We start from the raw sequence: 14880 nt of genomic DNA, 5'->3' as shown, positions 1-14880 counted from the left end.
TATATGTTGAGTACTGTACTGCGATTAAACCGTCGCATTACCGCCGACCCATAATCTGTCACGTACGGTGAATATCTGATAGTCAATATTACACATCTCATCATATCAGGCGAAGCTAATTCTACCACTCGCATATGATTGTTGTGCCCGGTGTTCCTGGTAAATTCGCGCCAGGGTCGGATGTGCCTGAGCTCTAACAGTAGAGTCCTGAGCCACGAGTGCCAGGATATTATGATCAACGGGCAGGATCCATGTCATTGTCATGCACGAGTCTAATACCTTGATTTGAATATATTTACATGGCTTTGTTCTATCATCAAGAGCGCGCCCTACAATTGAGCCCTACATTTCCTATTGAGGCGATCAGCGGCTCCGTGGCGCCCGCTTTCCGCTCTCAAAAGTCCCGTACCGAGCTTCAAGCTTCCTTCGAGCTTCACCCGCGTCACCACCGCCCTACGATCCCCATCTCCACGTTGATGACCGTCTAATTACACCAACGGTAAACTGGTATCGCGCTTTATTGCCAACGCCCACAAAATGGGCACCACCAAACCGCGTCCGTCCGCAAAGAATGCCGTCCCCCAACCCCAATCCCTCCCCGACAAAACATTCATCATCGACAATGGCGCATACACAATGAAAGCCGGCTACGCGCCTGGGTCAGCGCCACCAGACGATGAAGAAACTGCCCTTTCAGCATGCAGCGCTATACCGAATGCGATTGCTAAAACCCGCGGCAATCGAATCTACGTCGGCGCGCAGATCGACGCCAATGTCTCCGACTTGAATGAATTGCTGTTTAGACGGCCAGTGGAGAAGGGATACACTGTAAACTGGGAAGCGCAGAAGGAAATATGGGAGAGCTCGTTCTTTGATGAGAAGGCTGTGCGGCCGGAGCTTCGAATCGCGGATCCGGAAGATGTGACGATTATCTTTGGAGAAGCTCCAAATGCGTTGCCAGCGCTGCAGAAGAATGCGGATGAAATCATTATGGAGGAATGGGGATTCGGGGGATATTTACGATGTATTGGTAAGGCCCGAGATCCCATCCCTTGATGTTGAGGAGGCACACCTTGACTGACTGCGAATAACTAGGCCCGTCGTTGAACGCCTGGAACGAGCTTCGGGGAATATTCGATGATCCTATTATATCCGAGCCTGGCTCCTCTGTCTCTCCTACTGAATGCCTTCTTGTCGTCGATTCAGGGTACTCTCACACGATCGTCACGCCAGTTTACAAGGGGCAGCCACTACAACGAGGTATCCGGAGACTCGACCTCGGCGGGAAGCATTTGACAAACTACCTCAAAGAGCTGGTCTCTATGAGGCAATACAACATGGTCGACGAGACATATATCATGAATGAAGTCAAAGAGGCGGTTTGCTTCGTAAGCAGTGACTTTGGCGGGGATCTGGAGAAGACGTGGAAAGGAAATCGGAAGCGCGGACAGCCCGATTCCGGGGACGGAGTAGTGGTAGACTACGTCCTGCCAGATCCGAATGGAGGTAAGAGGGGCTTTATGCGGCCGCACGATCCTCTACTAGGCTCCAAAAAGAGAAAGGCCGTTCTTGCTGGTGCTAGTGCGGAGCAAATTTCTGAAGACGTTTTGGTTCTGGGGAACGAGCGCTTTACCGTTCCAGAGATTCTGTTTACTCCCAGTGACATTGGCTCCAGCTCGGCTGGTATACCAGATATCATCCTCCAAAGCCTCTCGGTATTGCCCACCGGGATGCACCCGGCTTTTCTGGCCAATGTCTTGGTAGTTGGAGGCAACTCAATGCTTCCTGGCTTTATGGAAAGACTGTAAAAAATACCATATATTTCCTTTTGGATCTCTCACTGATGTGCATAGGGAAACTGAACTGCGCCAGATCGCTTCAGCTGAGTGCGTGGTTAGGGCTCGGCGAGCTAAAGAGTAAGTTGCTAGCCTCTTGCCTACCACTTGAACTTTTGCTAAATGTTGGTACTAGTCCAGTCCGTTCTGCCTGGCTCGGGGCATCTCGCCTTGCAACGAACAAAGAAGAGCTAAAGCGTGTAGCAATCACTCGCCAGGAATACCAGGAAAATGGATCCGCATGGACGGGTCGGAAGTTCTCTGGTGCTCTATAAATGGATACAACCATGATTGCCGGCACATGCATAACATGGGAAAGAACCAAAAGGGAGCCCTCGTAACTTCACGCCATAATTTACCTGTCATGTTTAGGGTTTGCTTTGGCGTATGCCCGAGGCGTGGTCCGACTGGCCGGGACCAAAGGTCCGACACGGTCAACCGTCAAGTCTGTCGAGTCGAGGTGACGAAACCGATAGTTGCCATGCGCATGACCGGCCCTGAAATACCTTTGCATGACGGTCATATTTTCGAAAGCCAGATCAGACAAGCAAAGTGTGGCAGCTCAAGTTGCCCAGCCTTACTCCGCCAAGCACCCCTACTATCAACAGCGGACGGAAACCATCTTTAATGATATACCCAAGAAAGATGCTCGCTACAGTGGCTCTTCAAGTGTGGACGACTTGAATACCTGAGTCAGATTCTATCTATCAGTCGAAGATGGACCAAGAGTAAGCATAATCTAGTTTACCTCACGATCACGTATTGCCATGCACCATGAAGCCATATACTGATGTTCCTCAGAGCGAACTATAACGACTGGCTTTGTATTATTTGCAGTGAGCGCGTTCCATCAGAGAACATCATCGAATTCCCCTGCTATCATACCATTTGCGACGACTGCGTGCGCAAGCTAGCCCACTTCAGCTACCCGCCCACCTGCTGTGAACGGCCCTTACCTGAAAAGAGTATTCTTCGATGTATATCAAAAGAGGAAATGGCAGCCCTCAAGTCCAGAGTCGAAGAACGAACAACGCCTCTCGCTAAAAGATGGTACTGCCCCGATACATCGTGCGGAAGCTGGATACCCCGGAAGCAGCTTCGCGTTAAGGGCACGAGACTTACTAGGTCGCGGACCTACGCCTGTCCGCACTGCAACGCAGCAATATGTTCTCGGTGCCGGGGACATAGCCATATAGGAGAGTGTCCGCCTGCCGATCTGAGCTTAGCACAGGTCCTCGCTGTAGCTCGTGATGAGAAATGGAGGAAATGTAATCGATGCGGCATGCTTACCGAGAAGACGGATGATAGCTGCAACACCATGTACTGCCAATGCGGAGCTACATTTTGGTAAGCCGAACATTTACGTTGTCCCCTAGTGAGATTCCATCATACTGACTGTGTCTAGTTATGTTTGTGGTAAGAACAGGGCGAACGGCCGATGTGCATGTTACTGGAACGAATATGCTCGAACGGTCAAGACTCGAATTAACAACACTGCCCGGGCGTTCAGAAGGGCGTTTGCTATACCTTTTTCGCGGCCAAAATTTCAACCTTGCTTCTAATTGCGAATCTACAACTTGGTATATCGAGTCATTATTGGCGGATTCAGATAGATTAGAATGTCATGAGTTGTTCTTGTACAAATCTTCCTAATAGTCGTAGAATCCCTTCCCGGACTTCTTCCCCAGCCAACCAGCATCAACCATCCTCTTCAAAAGTCCAGAAGGCCTATACTTACTATCACCTGTCTCTCCATGCAAAACATTCATGATAGCCAGACAAGTATCCAACCCAATAAAGTCCGCCAGCGTCAACGGTCCCATAGGCACATTCGTCCCGTTCTTCATGATACTATCGATATCCTCTTTCCCACCCACACCAGTCTCGAGACAAATAATCGCCTCATTGATATAAGGCATCAGAATGCGATTCGCAAGGAACCCAGGCGAATCCGCCGAAACAGCAGCGACCTTGCCCATGCGCTGCACGAACGCAATAGAGGTATCGATCGTCTCCTTGGACGTTTGCAATCCCGCGATGATTTCTACACCCTTCTGGATAGGAACAGGGTTCATGAAGTGCGTTGAGATCACGCGCGAGGGGGCCTGCAGGTCCGTCGGGTCTGTTGTTGTTGCGGCCGCGATCTTGGTGATGGAGATGGAGGAGGTGTTTGTTGCAAGTATGGCGTGCTTCGGTGCGATCTGGGAGAGTTTGGTGAAGATGGATGTTTTGAGATCTGAGATTTCGGGGACCGCTTCGATCACGAAGTCGACTGAAGAGAGGTCGTCGAGTTTGAGGCTTGATGTGATGCGGCCGCGGGCGGCGTCTGCGGCTTCCCGCGTAATGCGCTCTTTGGAGACATCTTTCTCGAGAAGCTTGTCTATACTAGCGTCAGTTGCAAGTGTCAAGGCGGTCGGCCGGATGGAGAATTCGCGTACCCGCGAACTTGAGGCCTTTGTCAAGAGACGCCTGGGAGGTATCGACCAATGTAACGGGGACTCCAGCCTTTTGAGCAGCAACGAGAGCAATTCCGAGACCCTGGAGCTGTGAGCGACTATGACTCTAGAATTCCTGAACTCAACAAACCATCTGTCCAGCGCCAATGACTCCCAGCGACTTGACCTCGGCAGCATGGACGGCGCGAGATGTGCTGAATGCTCGAGAGCGGATTGGAGCGCTGCTTCGGCAGAGCACACGAATTGAAGAGGACAGCATCCTTGTAGTTACCACAGACTATACCGGCAGAGCACCTAGCAGAGAAATGGTATAAGGAGTCAAATAAAGGAACCAGAGCTTCAAGTGCCCGCATCTAAACAGTCCGGGGAACGGGGAACATGTGATGCGACGTCATCGGCTATCCTCGGCTGTCGGTGGCTTAGTTTCTCCGCATGCCCGAGCCTCCCGCCGGCCAACGCGGTGACGCGTGACATACGCGTGATGATTGGTTGAATATCAACGCGGGCCTGGCCAATTTCGCGGCGTTGGGATGGTGACCATGAGCGATGAACTACCATAACGAAGTGCAGATACAAATCCATGGGCCGAGATGGAGGAAGCAGTGCCCCTAAATCAGACCGTTGAAGTCATTGATCCGGACGTCCGGTCTCATGTCTATGGTCTTGTCACTGCTGTGCGTTTACATGTCTACTTATCTGTTGCGCCGCAATAATTGTTAGCTGACAATCAATTTAGCTCGGAGGTTTTAACGGCGAAGATGCGGATCGATACGTGCTTGGAGATGATGCTCTGTCAGTATTGCGCGACATAAAGCGATGGCTGAAACTGTACGATGAGAAGTTCAACCGCATGGATGTTGCGCGATGTCTCGGAGAAGCGAACCTGGTCAATGGCGACCTTATCCAAATCTTGTCCCTCTGGTGGATGAATGGACAGCAGAGCAAATACATGTCAAGGATTGCGTTGGCTTGTGGTAAGTGATTCCGCGTCGGCTAATTGAGGACCTGAAGTATCTAACAGCATGAAGTCGAACTGCTAGTACCGTTGACATGGCCGCTCGAAATCCACGGAGAAATGACAATCAACCATCACCGTCACATACCATACCTGCAGCAAGCTCAGGTACAATACAAACGAGGTCTCCTTCAAGGCGGGATATGCACTCTACTGCGCACTATCATCCGTATCGGCCTGCCGAGCATGGCGATTGAACGCTCAGAACGGACGGCTCGAGACGAAGGAATACTCAAGATTATGCTTTACCTACTGCGGAACATTGCGATGATCTCTGTGAATCCTCGACTTGCGGCGGAAGGCGAGGAGGAAGAGACCTCGAGATCTGCGACAATCAACGCGTTCCATGACCAAGACGTCTTTGCGCTTCTGCTTACAATGTGCTCGAACGTCAGTGCGGATTTCAACATGCTGGATATTCCTCTTCTTGAAACACTGTTCCATATTGTCAAGGGAATCGACGTTGAGAAGCTCTTCATGAATGAAGTCCAGCGAAGCGCCAAGCGCACCGACGAGCTCAACGACCTCTTGAACCAAGAATCATCCTTACGACGAGAGTATGCAAAAAACGCGCCAACCAGACATGGCCGATTTGGAACAATGATCTGGGTGAAGCGTGATGACGCAAAGGTGTCGACTGTATCTGGCCAGGATGTTCTCAAGGACGGACAGACGACGCTGTACAAGATGGACCAGAGCAAAAAGTGGAATAAGCCCAAACGCGGCCGAAAGTTGCAGGAACTGACTGCGAACAATGACTTCAATACCCCAGTGCATATCAGTCAGTCTGCCACGAACAACCTGCGGACTTTCGTTGAAGAGTTCCTGGATTCCGGATTCAACCCACTTTTTGTTCATGTCCGGAAGGCCATTGAACGAGAATCAGTTCGCGTCCTTGACGTCAATAAGCGCCACTTCATGTACACAGTATCCTGGTTCCTTGCAGCAGAGCGAAGTCGCCGTGCGCGCCAACGCGAGAAGCACGCCCAAAGTGAAAAGCCTGGCAAGGAGCTCGAGCCAGATAGTTTCGGCCTAGTTGCTGGTGTCTTCAACCAAGAAACATTCGTCTTCTTGAACAGGTCAATGCAGGCGAGCCTTGACAACAAAGAGTGGGAGGATCTAAATGCGGCCATGTGCTGTTTCACTCAGATTCTCTTGACCATCCAGGAAATGGCACAGTCACCCCTTGAAGAAGATCAGGAAATTGCCGAGAACATCCAGAACCGAATTTTCTACGAGGAAACGACGCATGATCGTATCATAGCCATCATTCGTGGATACACAGATCAAGGATTCGGGTACCTTGACGCGTGTACTGAGTTGTGCCATGTGTTCTTGCGGATGTTGGAACGCTACTCCAAAGAAAACGTCGACATGCAAGTCCGGTCAAGACGGCTGGCTAGGAAGAAAAAGCGTGAGGAGCAGCCTAACCCTGAGGGCAATGATGAGGAACAGGGGTCGGAAGACGAAGACTTCGTCGAGGCAGAGAGAATGTCCAGAGAGCGCAAGTTCGACTTTACACGATTTGCCGCCAAAGTCTGCAATCAAAAATGCGTCGATACGTTTGTGGCCTACACCAAGTTCTACAAGGAATTGAGCATAGAGCAACTGAAACGCGCCCACCGTTACTTCTACCGGATAGCCTTCAAACAAGAGATGTCTGTGCTGTTATTCCGAGTCGACATTCTCAACATTTTTTACCGCATGATTAAAGGGCCCGGTGCGTTGGATTCAAGCAATCCGATATTCAAGGAATGGGAGGAGCTGGTCCGACAGATTATTCGTAGGTGCTTGAAGAAACTTGACCAGCGGCCTGCCTTGATTACGGAGCTCCTATTCAGCAAGATCAATTCAACCGCGTTCTATCTCGAATACGGTTTTGAGAAGCAGACGGTAGGACCTGGCAAGAGGGCTCCAGCCGAGCTTGAGGTTGACCCCAAGGCAGCTTCAACTGTGGAGGAGAAGCTCAGCATTGTGGTAGCTGCGCTAGTTAAGGATGAACAGGGTTCGTTTGTTAAGTGGATCAGCGAGGTCCTGGGGTCGGCAGCAGACGAAAGAGAAGCTTGGGAAGCGAATGACCAAGATGAAGCCCTTGGGGAGCGCAATAGTGCCTTGGGTCCTATAATAAGTATGTGCCCTAGCCCTACTGCAAGTTCTATTTGCTAACTCATTCTAGATGTCAAACCGCAAGACGATTCGTTCAAGAGAGCTATGTTCTCCAATGCTAAGCTTCGGCTTCTGATGACGCTGTTGAAGTTTGAACGACTAGGACACGAGAATGTTGAAGGTATTTCCTGGGTTGTGCCTTCAGAGTTCAAGTCAACCGAATTGCGCGATTCAAAATCAGTCGTCGATAGAGCATTGGTTGTTGGAGAAACAGACGGACGTGACCCTCGCGAATTGCTGCGTAAGAAATACGGCCACGAACCGAGAGGAGCAGCCGAACAAACGACTCTCGATGTCAATTTTGGATCAGACTCGGAAGGCGAAGATGTTGTCCCTGATGGCCCACTATTCCCTCCAAACCCTCGAAACAAAGCCAACGTTCTCGACGAACTGAAAAAGAAGAGGAAGAAACGCAAGGACAAGGGCGAGAGGGAGCCCTTAGATGAAGGGATATCAGAAGAGCGTCGCCAGGCTCGGCAAGAGAATACTCGAGCACGTCTAGCGAAGATCAAGAGTGATCTGTTCGTGCACGCCAGTGATGAGGAGAGTGACGAAGATGCAGACCAGGAATTCTTCCGCCTCGAAGAAGAAAGAGGTAGGATGCAGTCGGAGCGGATCAAAAAGGCGCTGCTTCTTGGGAAAACCGAGGAGGTAACGGGCAAGTCCAAAAAGAAGCGGGGAAAGCGTGCAAACGAGGCTGCTGCTGTTGAATTTGAGGAAACAAGCGGCAAGCGAAGGAGACGCAGTGCCGAGCCGGATGACGATGGTGATATCCTCATGAATGCCACGGCCATTCCCTCGCGGGCTTCATCAGAGGATTCCTCATCAGACGAAATCAATGACCTGGACAAGGAATCGAAAGCCGTAGCAGAAGAGGAGCTGTACTTTGATGACGACCTTGCGTTCAGCCGGGACCGTGAGAAAGTGACCGAGCCGCATGTCGACAACGAGAGTGATGTTGCCTCTAGCCCTAATCAAGGGGGGCAGGCTGCTGATGAGGATGACGAAAAAGATGCTCCAATGGCTGCGCCCAATCGCAGGCGCATGCGAGCTGGGTTTGTTGTCGAGAGCGACTCGGAATAAGGAGCGCTATGGACTATTCATGATCATACATGCGGAGTTTGGTTTTTTGGCTGGGCTGAACATAGAACTATGGCATAATTGTATAGTCATCAATCATTACTCTAGTGTGTGTCAGTGAATGTACTCAGAGTGCATCTGACACTGACACCTGCTTACTACTGGTGCTTTCCTCCACTCCAAGTAAACATGCCAGCCTTCCATCTGTGTTATGCTCATTTGATTTTGATCTGATCTCCAATTGACCTCTTGCGAAGTGACAATGACAGACACCCTCAGCAACACCAACGGTCTCTAACAACAACAACCCCACAACGCTCCTTTCCCACTACCAACATAGTCTTTTGAATTCAGCATCAATCCTCAATGCCCTTCAAAAAAGACCCCAAAACCTCCACCCGAGGCACTCTCCTCTCAATCCGCAATGCCTCAGCCCCCCTCCACCGCACCAACTACAAGCCCACCCACGACCACTTCGATGAGAAAGAGAACTGCATCCCCGACCCTGCACCTGCACCGTGTAACACAACGACCCTCCGAATCCGCCGCTTAGCGTCGCGTCTCAATCCTCTCCCGCGCACTCAGACCGCTACAAGTCTCAGCTTCACTCGCAAATCTATCTTTACGTCCTCACGGCTACCCACCCCGACTGAGAAGCCGAAGGATGACCTGTACTCGCACTCTATGTATCAGCGAGAAGGGAGACGGAGTGTGCTTTCGCCTTTGAGAGCGTGGGATATTTCGAATACGAAGACCAGGAAGGTTGGGAGGCAGGTGGACAACCACAACAATCACACTTCTGAGCGCTTGACGAGGCCGTTTTCTGTTATCAGACGACCTTCGGCGCAGCGCAATGATGGACGGAAGGTACAGACCCAAGTCCAGTCGCAGCCACTGCCATTGCCAAAGGCACGGGCACAGGCACGGCTACAAACACAGACACAAGCACATAACCATAGTGGGAAAGAGCGAGACAAGCGACACAGTATGAGCCACCTGCAGTTCCAACCACGCTTCTACCAAGCCCACAGCAACAGAATCGCTTCCCTTGGAACGACCACCCGCGCAGAAACAAGAATCACAATGGCATCACCTCGCCGTATTCGATTAACGAAAGGCTTCGAGGACCTCAAAGCGCAAGACCCGCAACGAACAAAGCTCCCCATGCTAAAACACAACTTGAGCTCGAGCCCCATGAAACCGCCTAGCCAGATGCAGAAGATTTATCATCCGCAGGCGAATCTGCATGGACTCGAGCTCGAACTTGGACTTGAGCATGGACAAGCGAAGGAGAATGACTCGCCCGTGTATCATCCCTCTTGGTCACAGAACCCAACGCCTATACCTCCTTTACCACCATTACCTCCACCGCCACCAAGAAGGGAAGCATACCACACCGTGTACATTCCGGCCCGAATCCCAACTAGGCTTCCGAGTCCCAAGCGACGATCGTCTCCAGGAACACAGGTCGAAATAGCCATGCCGCAGGGCTACTGGCTCGGTCGACTAACGACGCTCACGAACGCTTTCCACTACGAGGACTCCTTTCATGCGCCGGATATCGCGACGGGGTTTGAGATGCCCTCGGCCTATTGTAGACCGCTTCAGGGCTCGAATGATGGTGATTTGGCTGCGTATCGAGTGAAACGGGCGTTTATGGTGCTAGAAAATCTTTGTGTTACTGATGTGGCGAGTGAAAGTTTGCGGGGTTTCCGGGATGCATACAGTCGGCAGTTTGGAAATCGGTGGATGGACTAGGAGGAGTTGTACTTGGGAGCTGGTCCTTGATGCGAATGTTTGTTCAATGTTGACTCATGGCTATTACTGAATGCTCAGATGCATGTTGCGTCGTATCATAATCTCGCCTCACAGACTCCATGCAACGCCGGCCCAAATAGATAATACAATACAGAAATAATTTAAAGACAATCCCACCCCCGATCTCACCAACACCAACCCCATCAACTCCAATCATCAACATCTAAGCCTTGGTCGTGAAGTCCGTCTCAAGAGACGACTCGATAGCAGAGGCCTTCTCGCAGGTGCAAGAAGCTATAAAGCACAAGTTAGCACCAACCCCAACTAAAATACTCAAAGAATCAAAAACATACCCTCAGGCCTCTTCCCACAAGGACAAGCACTCCCACTCACAGCCTGGTTCTCGCTAGCCGCCCGCTCACACGTACATTGTCCAGCAGGACGAGAGCCTATCAACCACGTTAGCACAGTCCCATCACATATATTCTCAGATTCCGATGAGAGGCGAGGAGGATATATACGGCAAGAACATCTAGCTCCGGTGGTAACATTCTCAGAAGCAGACTTATCGCACGAGCAGTTCAGGGCGGCCTCCTTGCCACAGGAGCACTTTGCTTGCGCAGCGCAGACGCAACCGCCGGCGGAAGCGGCGTTGCCGGTCTTGCAGCAGGTAGTGGAGGGGTGGACCATTTTGATTGATTGTATAGAGGTGGTAGTGGTGTAGATAGAAATGACGTCAGGTGACTTGATAAACCGATTTCAGTATTGAGACGCGTTGCGAGATTCTTCAATAGACAAAACAAGTAGCTTGGTTTGTTGGACGGTAGTAAAGATGAGTATATCCTGAGTAGACTGGCTGATTGACTGTAGATAGATAAGAAACAAAAGCAAACAAAGCGCTGGGCACACTTGAATTTATAGAAAGAGCAGGGCTGCGCTTCCCTCGTCACGTGGCGAGATTGCTTTGAAACATGGATGTTCTGATTGGTCGGAACTGTCAGGTGCCGGATGGCCTCTCAGAATTTGGGGGGCCGTGATTGGTGCGATTGTATACTTCGCAGCGCTGTGGGTTTGGCAGGTGAGTAATTGCTTTTTGTGCACTGGGCAGCGTCTGTCACCCTCTGTTCTGCAGCATATTCGAAGGCTGTTACTGGTTGGATCGGCTACAGGATTACATGTCCGGGTTTTGGTGGCGAGGTTAAGCTGTGGTCCATGTGTTTGACTCAAAGACTGAAGGATTCGTCTGCTAGAAAAAATGAATACAGATTCGCATTTGAAGAAAGCTGGCCAATGAATATTTAACATTATGGCAAATAAGTCTTTTGGAAAGAAGTCAGGCAATATAGAACAGCAAATATAATAGGCAAACAAGCAAGCAGGCAAGCAAGCAAGCAAAACGCGCTGAATCCCAACACCAATGAAATGATTTTCCGCCTTGCAAACAAGCAACCAATAGGCAATAAGTATTCAATAAAACAAGCGAGAAGAAAATAAAAGGTTGTATATCCAAGCAGCAGCCTATGTACTGGAAAGAGGGTCCAAGGTTCTTTTGGCGATTAAACAGATCGGGTCGGATCACGGTCTGCATTATTATTAGGAGAATCGCTGTCGATGTAGGTTTATCTCAGGCGGGTCAAAAGTATGGTAGAGGAGTCGAGGTTAATAGAGGTGTGGTGGATTGCGGATTAGAGGTAGTTTGCATATTCATAGCCCTGGCTGTATTTGGCCATAACATGCGAAGGGTTGCTCATCCTCTCCTCGGGGGAGCTGCTAACAGCAACGTGTCCCGAATCCGAGGGGAATGATGCTGGTAGACTGAGGCTAGAGGCATTAGCCTGGGTAAACGGGATACCGGAGCTCATGCTGTACGGGTGTTGTTCGTAGGAATAGGGACGGTACTCGGGGGCTTCCGAAACCGGGAGGTGTTGTAGGGTGGGCATGGTTCTGGCAGGGTGCTGCATGTGCGAGCTCATTTCAATTCCACTGTAAGCTTTCGGGGCAGGCATCGATAGGGAAGACTGGTAACTGGGTATTTGAGGACCTAACACGTAGCACAGTAAATCAGTATGGCGAGTCTCAAAATTTGAGCTTGCAGACTCACTAGCATTGTCCATGCCGTACGGCAGTTGCGTTTCCGGTTGACCATTTGGCGAAACTGAGCCCTCCATTGGACGGTGTTGATCATAGCCGACCATCATACCATTTCCAGGACGGTTCATCACGTAGTCCATTGGTCGTCGATATTGTATCCCAGCGTGACCCAAGGCTTCGCCTGGTCTGGCAAACCGGCTCGGGTATTGGAGACCTGTGTTGAAAGAAGACTCGGAAAAGCTGCTCGACCGTGGGAAAGGGAAAGTGCGGCTGCTCCTCAAGTCTGGCACCGTCGCTGCTGCTCCTCGATTTTGGTAGTTCTCGAAGCCTCTATCTGACGAGGTTGGAGGGTAGCCCGGGCCATTGGTTGAGGCCGAGCTCAAGGGAGAAATCATATATTCATCGTCGGTCAAGCGCGGTAGCCCTTCGGTAAGAAGTCCCTAGAAGTGAACCTGTTAGCTTAGTAGCAAACGGGAACAGAGACAATAGACTTACCGCATCAGAAGGACCCCTGCTTCCAAAAGGTGTCCGTAAAACCTGGGTAGTGTCGAAGTCGTCAGGGAGCGCTCGGGACTTGAGCATACGCTCTCGATCGTTGCTCGTGAGTCGCTTAAGTTTGGCGCGTCTGAACAGGTGTTAGAGACCGAGAGTGCGCTTCCCTCAAAAAACTGAAATACCTATTCTGAAACCAAACCTGGACCTGGCGTGGTGTTAAACCGGGGATCTCCCTCGAAAGTCGCTCTCGGTGCGCGGCATCAGGGTGTGCCTGTCGGGTAAATTCGCTCATCAAAAACCGCGTTTGGTTATGCGTGAGGCTTGAAAAATTAGCAATGGCCGGAAAATTGGATTTGTGCTCACTCACCGGAACCGTTTCATTTTCTTCTTATCAAGCTTCATGTCTAACGAAGATTTCTTCTCGTCGCCAACTGACGAACCCGCTCCATCATCGTCCGAAGAAGCTGCATTTATCTCGCTGTGGTCCTTCTCATCCTCGTGCATCTCCTCTGGGATTTCCGACTTGACGCTGAATAGCTCGTTGCTAGTTTGGGGGTCTGTCGTTCCGTGATCATCGGTGTTGAGGGTGTCGAGATCCGTCCTTGCCAATGCCTTGCCTTGGGCATTTGGGTCCTGGCCTTCCACTCCGTCCAGACGCACGTCCTCCGCTGAGTAGTTTAATGTGTTGGAAGATGTTCCAGCCGATTGGATATGCAAGGCATTCTCAGCCTTGCCTGCAGCACTCTGCATTTCCACAGGCGATGCTCTGTTTGCCTCGCCTACTACTCCGCCAATTCCAGGTAGAGAAGAGAGGTTCACTCTGGACTTCGATGGGGCTTGCTCGCTGTTCCAGGAGACTGCTGCCCAGGAACTCGTGATGGCAGGTGAATGAACAGTAGCTGGTGATGGCACCGTTGAGACCCAGGCACAGGGGCCACTGACTGACATGGTCGTGACTCCTTGACCTGCCTATTCCATCAAGGTTGGGCAGAAACAATCTCAACGCCGGCGTAGTGAGTGCAAAGACTCAGCGCACAAAAATACACAAGCACTGATGAGCTCCGAAAAGGGTCACTGAAGAGACAATGGACCTGAGAGGTTCTGTCGGATCCCTCAGGAAAGGGCCAAGGACCAAAAAGTAGTAGATGCAGGGGTGATGATAGTAAATGAAGTAAATGAGAAGTTCGTCGTCAGTCAACTTTTAGGTGGTCTTCAGACTATCATCCGAATCAATGGCTGGCAAATAGAAAGCGATTCTAGCCGCCTGGTTGTTTCCTATAAAAATATGAAAGGATGATCTTAGCTGTCACTGAGATCGCCACAAGTCGGCAGCAGGCAATGGACGTTGGATTCCACAGTTGGGTCCTGAGTGTGGCCACAGCACTCCAGCCTCCCGGCGCCTGCGGAGGAAGGAGGGAGGAGCAGAGATTAAACAGTGCTGAGCCAAGCGGGTCAGGACAAAGAGATCAAAGTAATCGAATTTCCAAAACAAGACCAGGGAGACCGGCGCTTAGGTCCAGGACTGTGGTCGAAGTCCGAGAGTGATGATCCACAGGATCTGTCACTTGTGCCAGTGAAGGAGAGGGGAGTGCCAGGAGTGAGGGGTGGCAATTGTCAAGGAGGGTTTGCTCCGGCTGATGACAGGCTGACAGGCCTGGAGACGAATGACAAGCAGAGCCTAATGCAGGAGGCAGCTCAAGGAAAACCGGCAACGCAATGAAAACGTTCGGAGACAGATATCGCACGCCAAGCTACAGGTATGAGCCATGCTCCTAGAGGTATCAGAATGTGCCTGCGGGACTTACAGGGCTAATCGGGATAAAGGGTCACAGAATGGTGGGTATTTGGAGACTCTGGCTGAGAACTCTGACAAAATTTGAATTGTAGCAGAGTGATGCGGCGGTAGTCTATTCTGCGGAGCTACTACTGAGAGTAGAATCTGGCAATAATGGTGCTGATATAAAGGTTCGTTGCAAGATGTTTT

General features: G+C 50.8%; 7 protein-coding genes across 7 annotated transcripts; 4 read left to right on the top strand and 3 right to left on the bottom strand.

Moving 5' to 3' along the window:
• Positions 1–443: 443 nt before the first annotated feature.
• arp6 (actin family protein) lies at positions 444–2368 on the top strand. Its single transcript, XM_073777079.1, has 4 exons — positions 444–1030; positions 1096–1804; positions 1854–1916; positions 1972–2368. The coding sequence occupies exons 1-4, from the start codon at positions 538–540 to the stop codon at positions 2108–2110; spliced, it is 1404 nt and encodes a 467-aa protein (XP_073628329.1). The 5' UTR covers positions 444–537; the 3' UTR covers positions 2111–2368.
• BDV14DRAFT_57916 (uncharacterized protein) lies at positions 2369–3441 on the top strand. The gene is made up of 2 exons (XM_073777080.1): positions 2369–3182; positions 3241–3441. The coding sequence occupies exons 1-2, from the start codon at positions 2626–2628 to the stop codon at positions 3395–3397; spliced, it is 714 nt and encodes a 237-aa protein (XP_073628328.1). The 5' UTR covers positions 2369–2625; the 3' UTR covers positions 3398–3441.
• BDV14DRAFT_173103 (3-hydroxyacyl-CoA dehydrogenase family protein) lies at positions 3421–4640 on the bottom strand. Its single transcript, XM_073768686.1, has 3 exons — positions 4422–4640; positions 4274–4373; positions 3421–4215 (listed from the first exon to the last, which is right to left on the bottom strand). Exons 1-3 carry the CDS (start codon positions 4548–4550, stop codon positions 3485–3487), a joined length of 960 nt encoding a protein of 319 aa, XP_073628327.1. The 5' UTR covers positions 4551–4640; the 3' UTR covers positions 3421–3484.
• Positions 4641–4845: 205 nt separating this feature from the next.
• Positions 4846–8737, top strand: tof1 (putative DNA repair protein (Tof1)). The gene is made up of 4 exons (XM_073777077.1): positions 4846–4965; positions 5028–5265; positions 5320–7434; positions 7483–8737. Exons 1-4 carry the CDS (start codon positions 4882–4884, stop codon positions 8553–8555), a joined length of 3510 nt encoding a protein of 1169 aa, XP_073628326.1. The 5' UTR covers positions 4846–4881; the 3' UTR covers positions 8556–8737.
• Positions 8738–10477, top strand: BDV14DRAFT_57885 (uncharacterized protein). The gene has a single exon (XM_073777078.1). It carries the CDS (start codon positions 8919–8921, stop codon positions 10308–10310), a length of 1392 nt encoding a protein of 463 aa, XP_073628325.1. The 5' UTR covers positions 8738–8918; the 3' UTR covers positions 10311–10477.
• Positions 9886–11176, bottom strand: BDV14DRAFT_173096 (putative copper resistance protein Crd2). The gene is made up of 4 exons (XM_073768685.1): positions 10832–11176; positions 10664–10759; positions 10278–10604; positions 9886–10214 (listed from the first exon to the last, which is right to left on the bottom strand). Exons 1-3 carry the CDS (start codon positions 10998–11000, stop codon positions 10534–10536), a joined length of 336 nt encoding a protein of 111 aa, XP_073628324.1. The 5' UTR covers positions 11001–11176; the 3' UTR covers positions 9886–10214; positions 10278–10533.
• A 629-nt stretch (positions 11177–11805) lies between these two features.
• On the bottom strand, positions 11806–14453 carry BDV14DRAFT_57875 (homeobox domain-containing protein). The gene is made up of 4 exons (XM_073777076.1): positions 13264–14453; positions 13079–13216; positions 12897–13026; positions 11806–12841 (listed from the first exon to the last, which is right to left on the bottom strand). The coding sequence occupies exons 1-4, from the start codon at positions 13842–13844 to the stop codon at positions 11996–11998; spliced, it is 1695 nt and encodes a 564-aa protein (XP_073628323.1). The 5' UTR covers positions 13845–14453; the 3' UTR covers positions 11806–11995.
• Positions 14454–14880: the final 427 nt, after the last annotated feature.

The sequence above is a fragment of the Aspergillus stella-maris genome (assembly GCF_047715825.1).
Source record: "Aspergillus stella-maris strain CBS 113639 unplaced genomic scaffold BDV14scaffold_26, whole genome shotgun sequence".
Lineage (NCBI taxonomy): Eukaryota > Fungi > Ascomycota > Eurotiomycetes > Eurotiales > Aspergillaceae > Aspergillus > Aspergillus stella-maris.
Note: the sequence above shows the minus strand (reverse complement) of the source record. Positions and strands in the feature narration are given on the sequence as shown.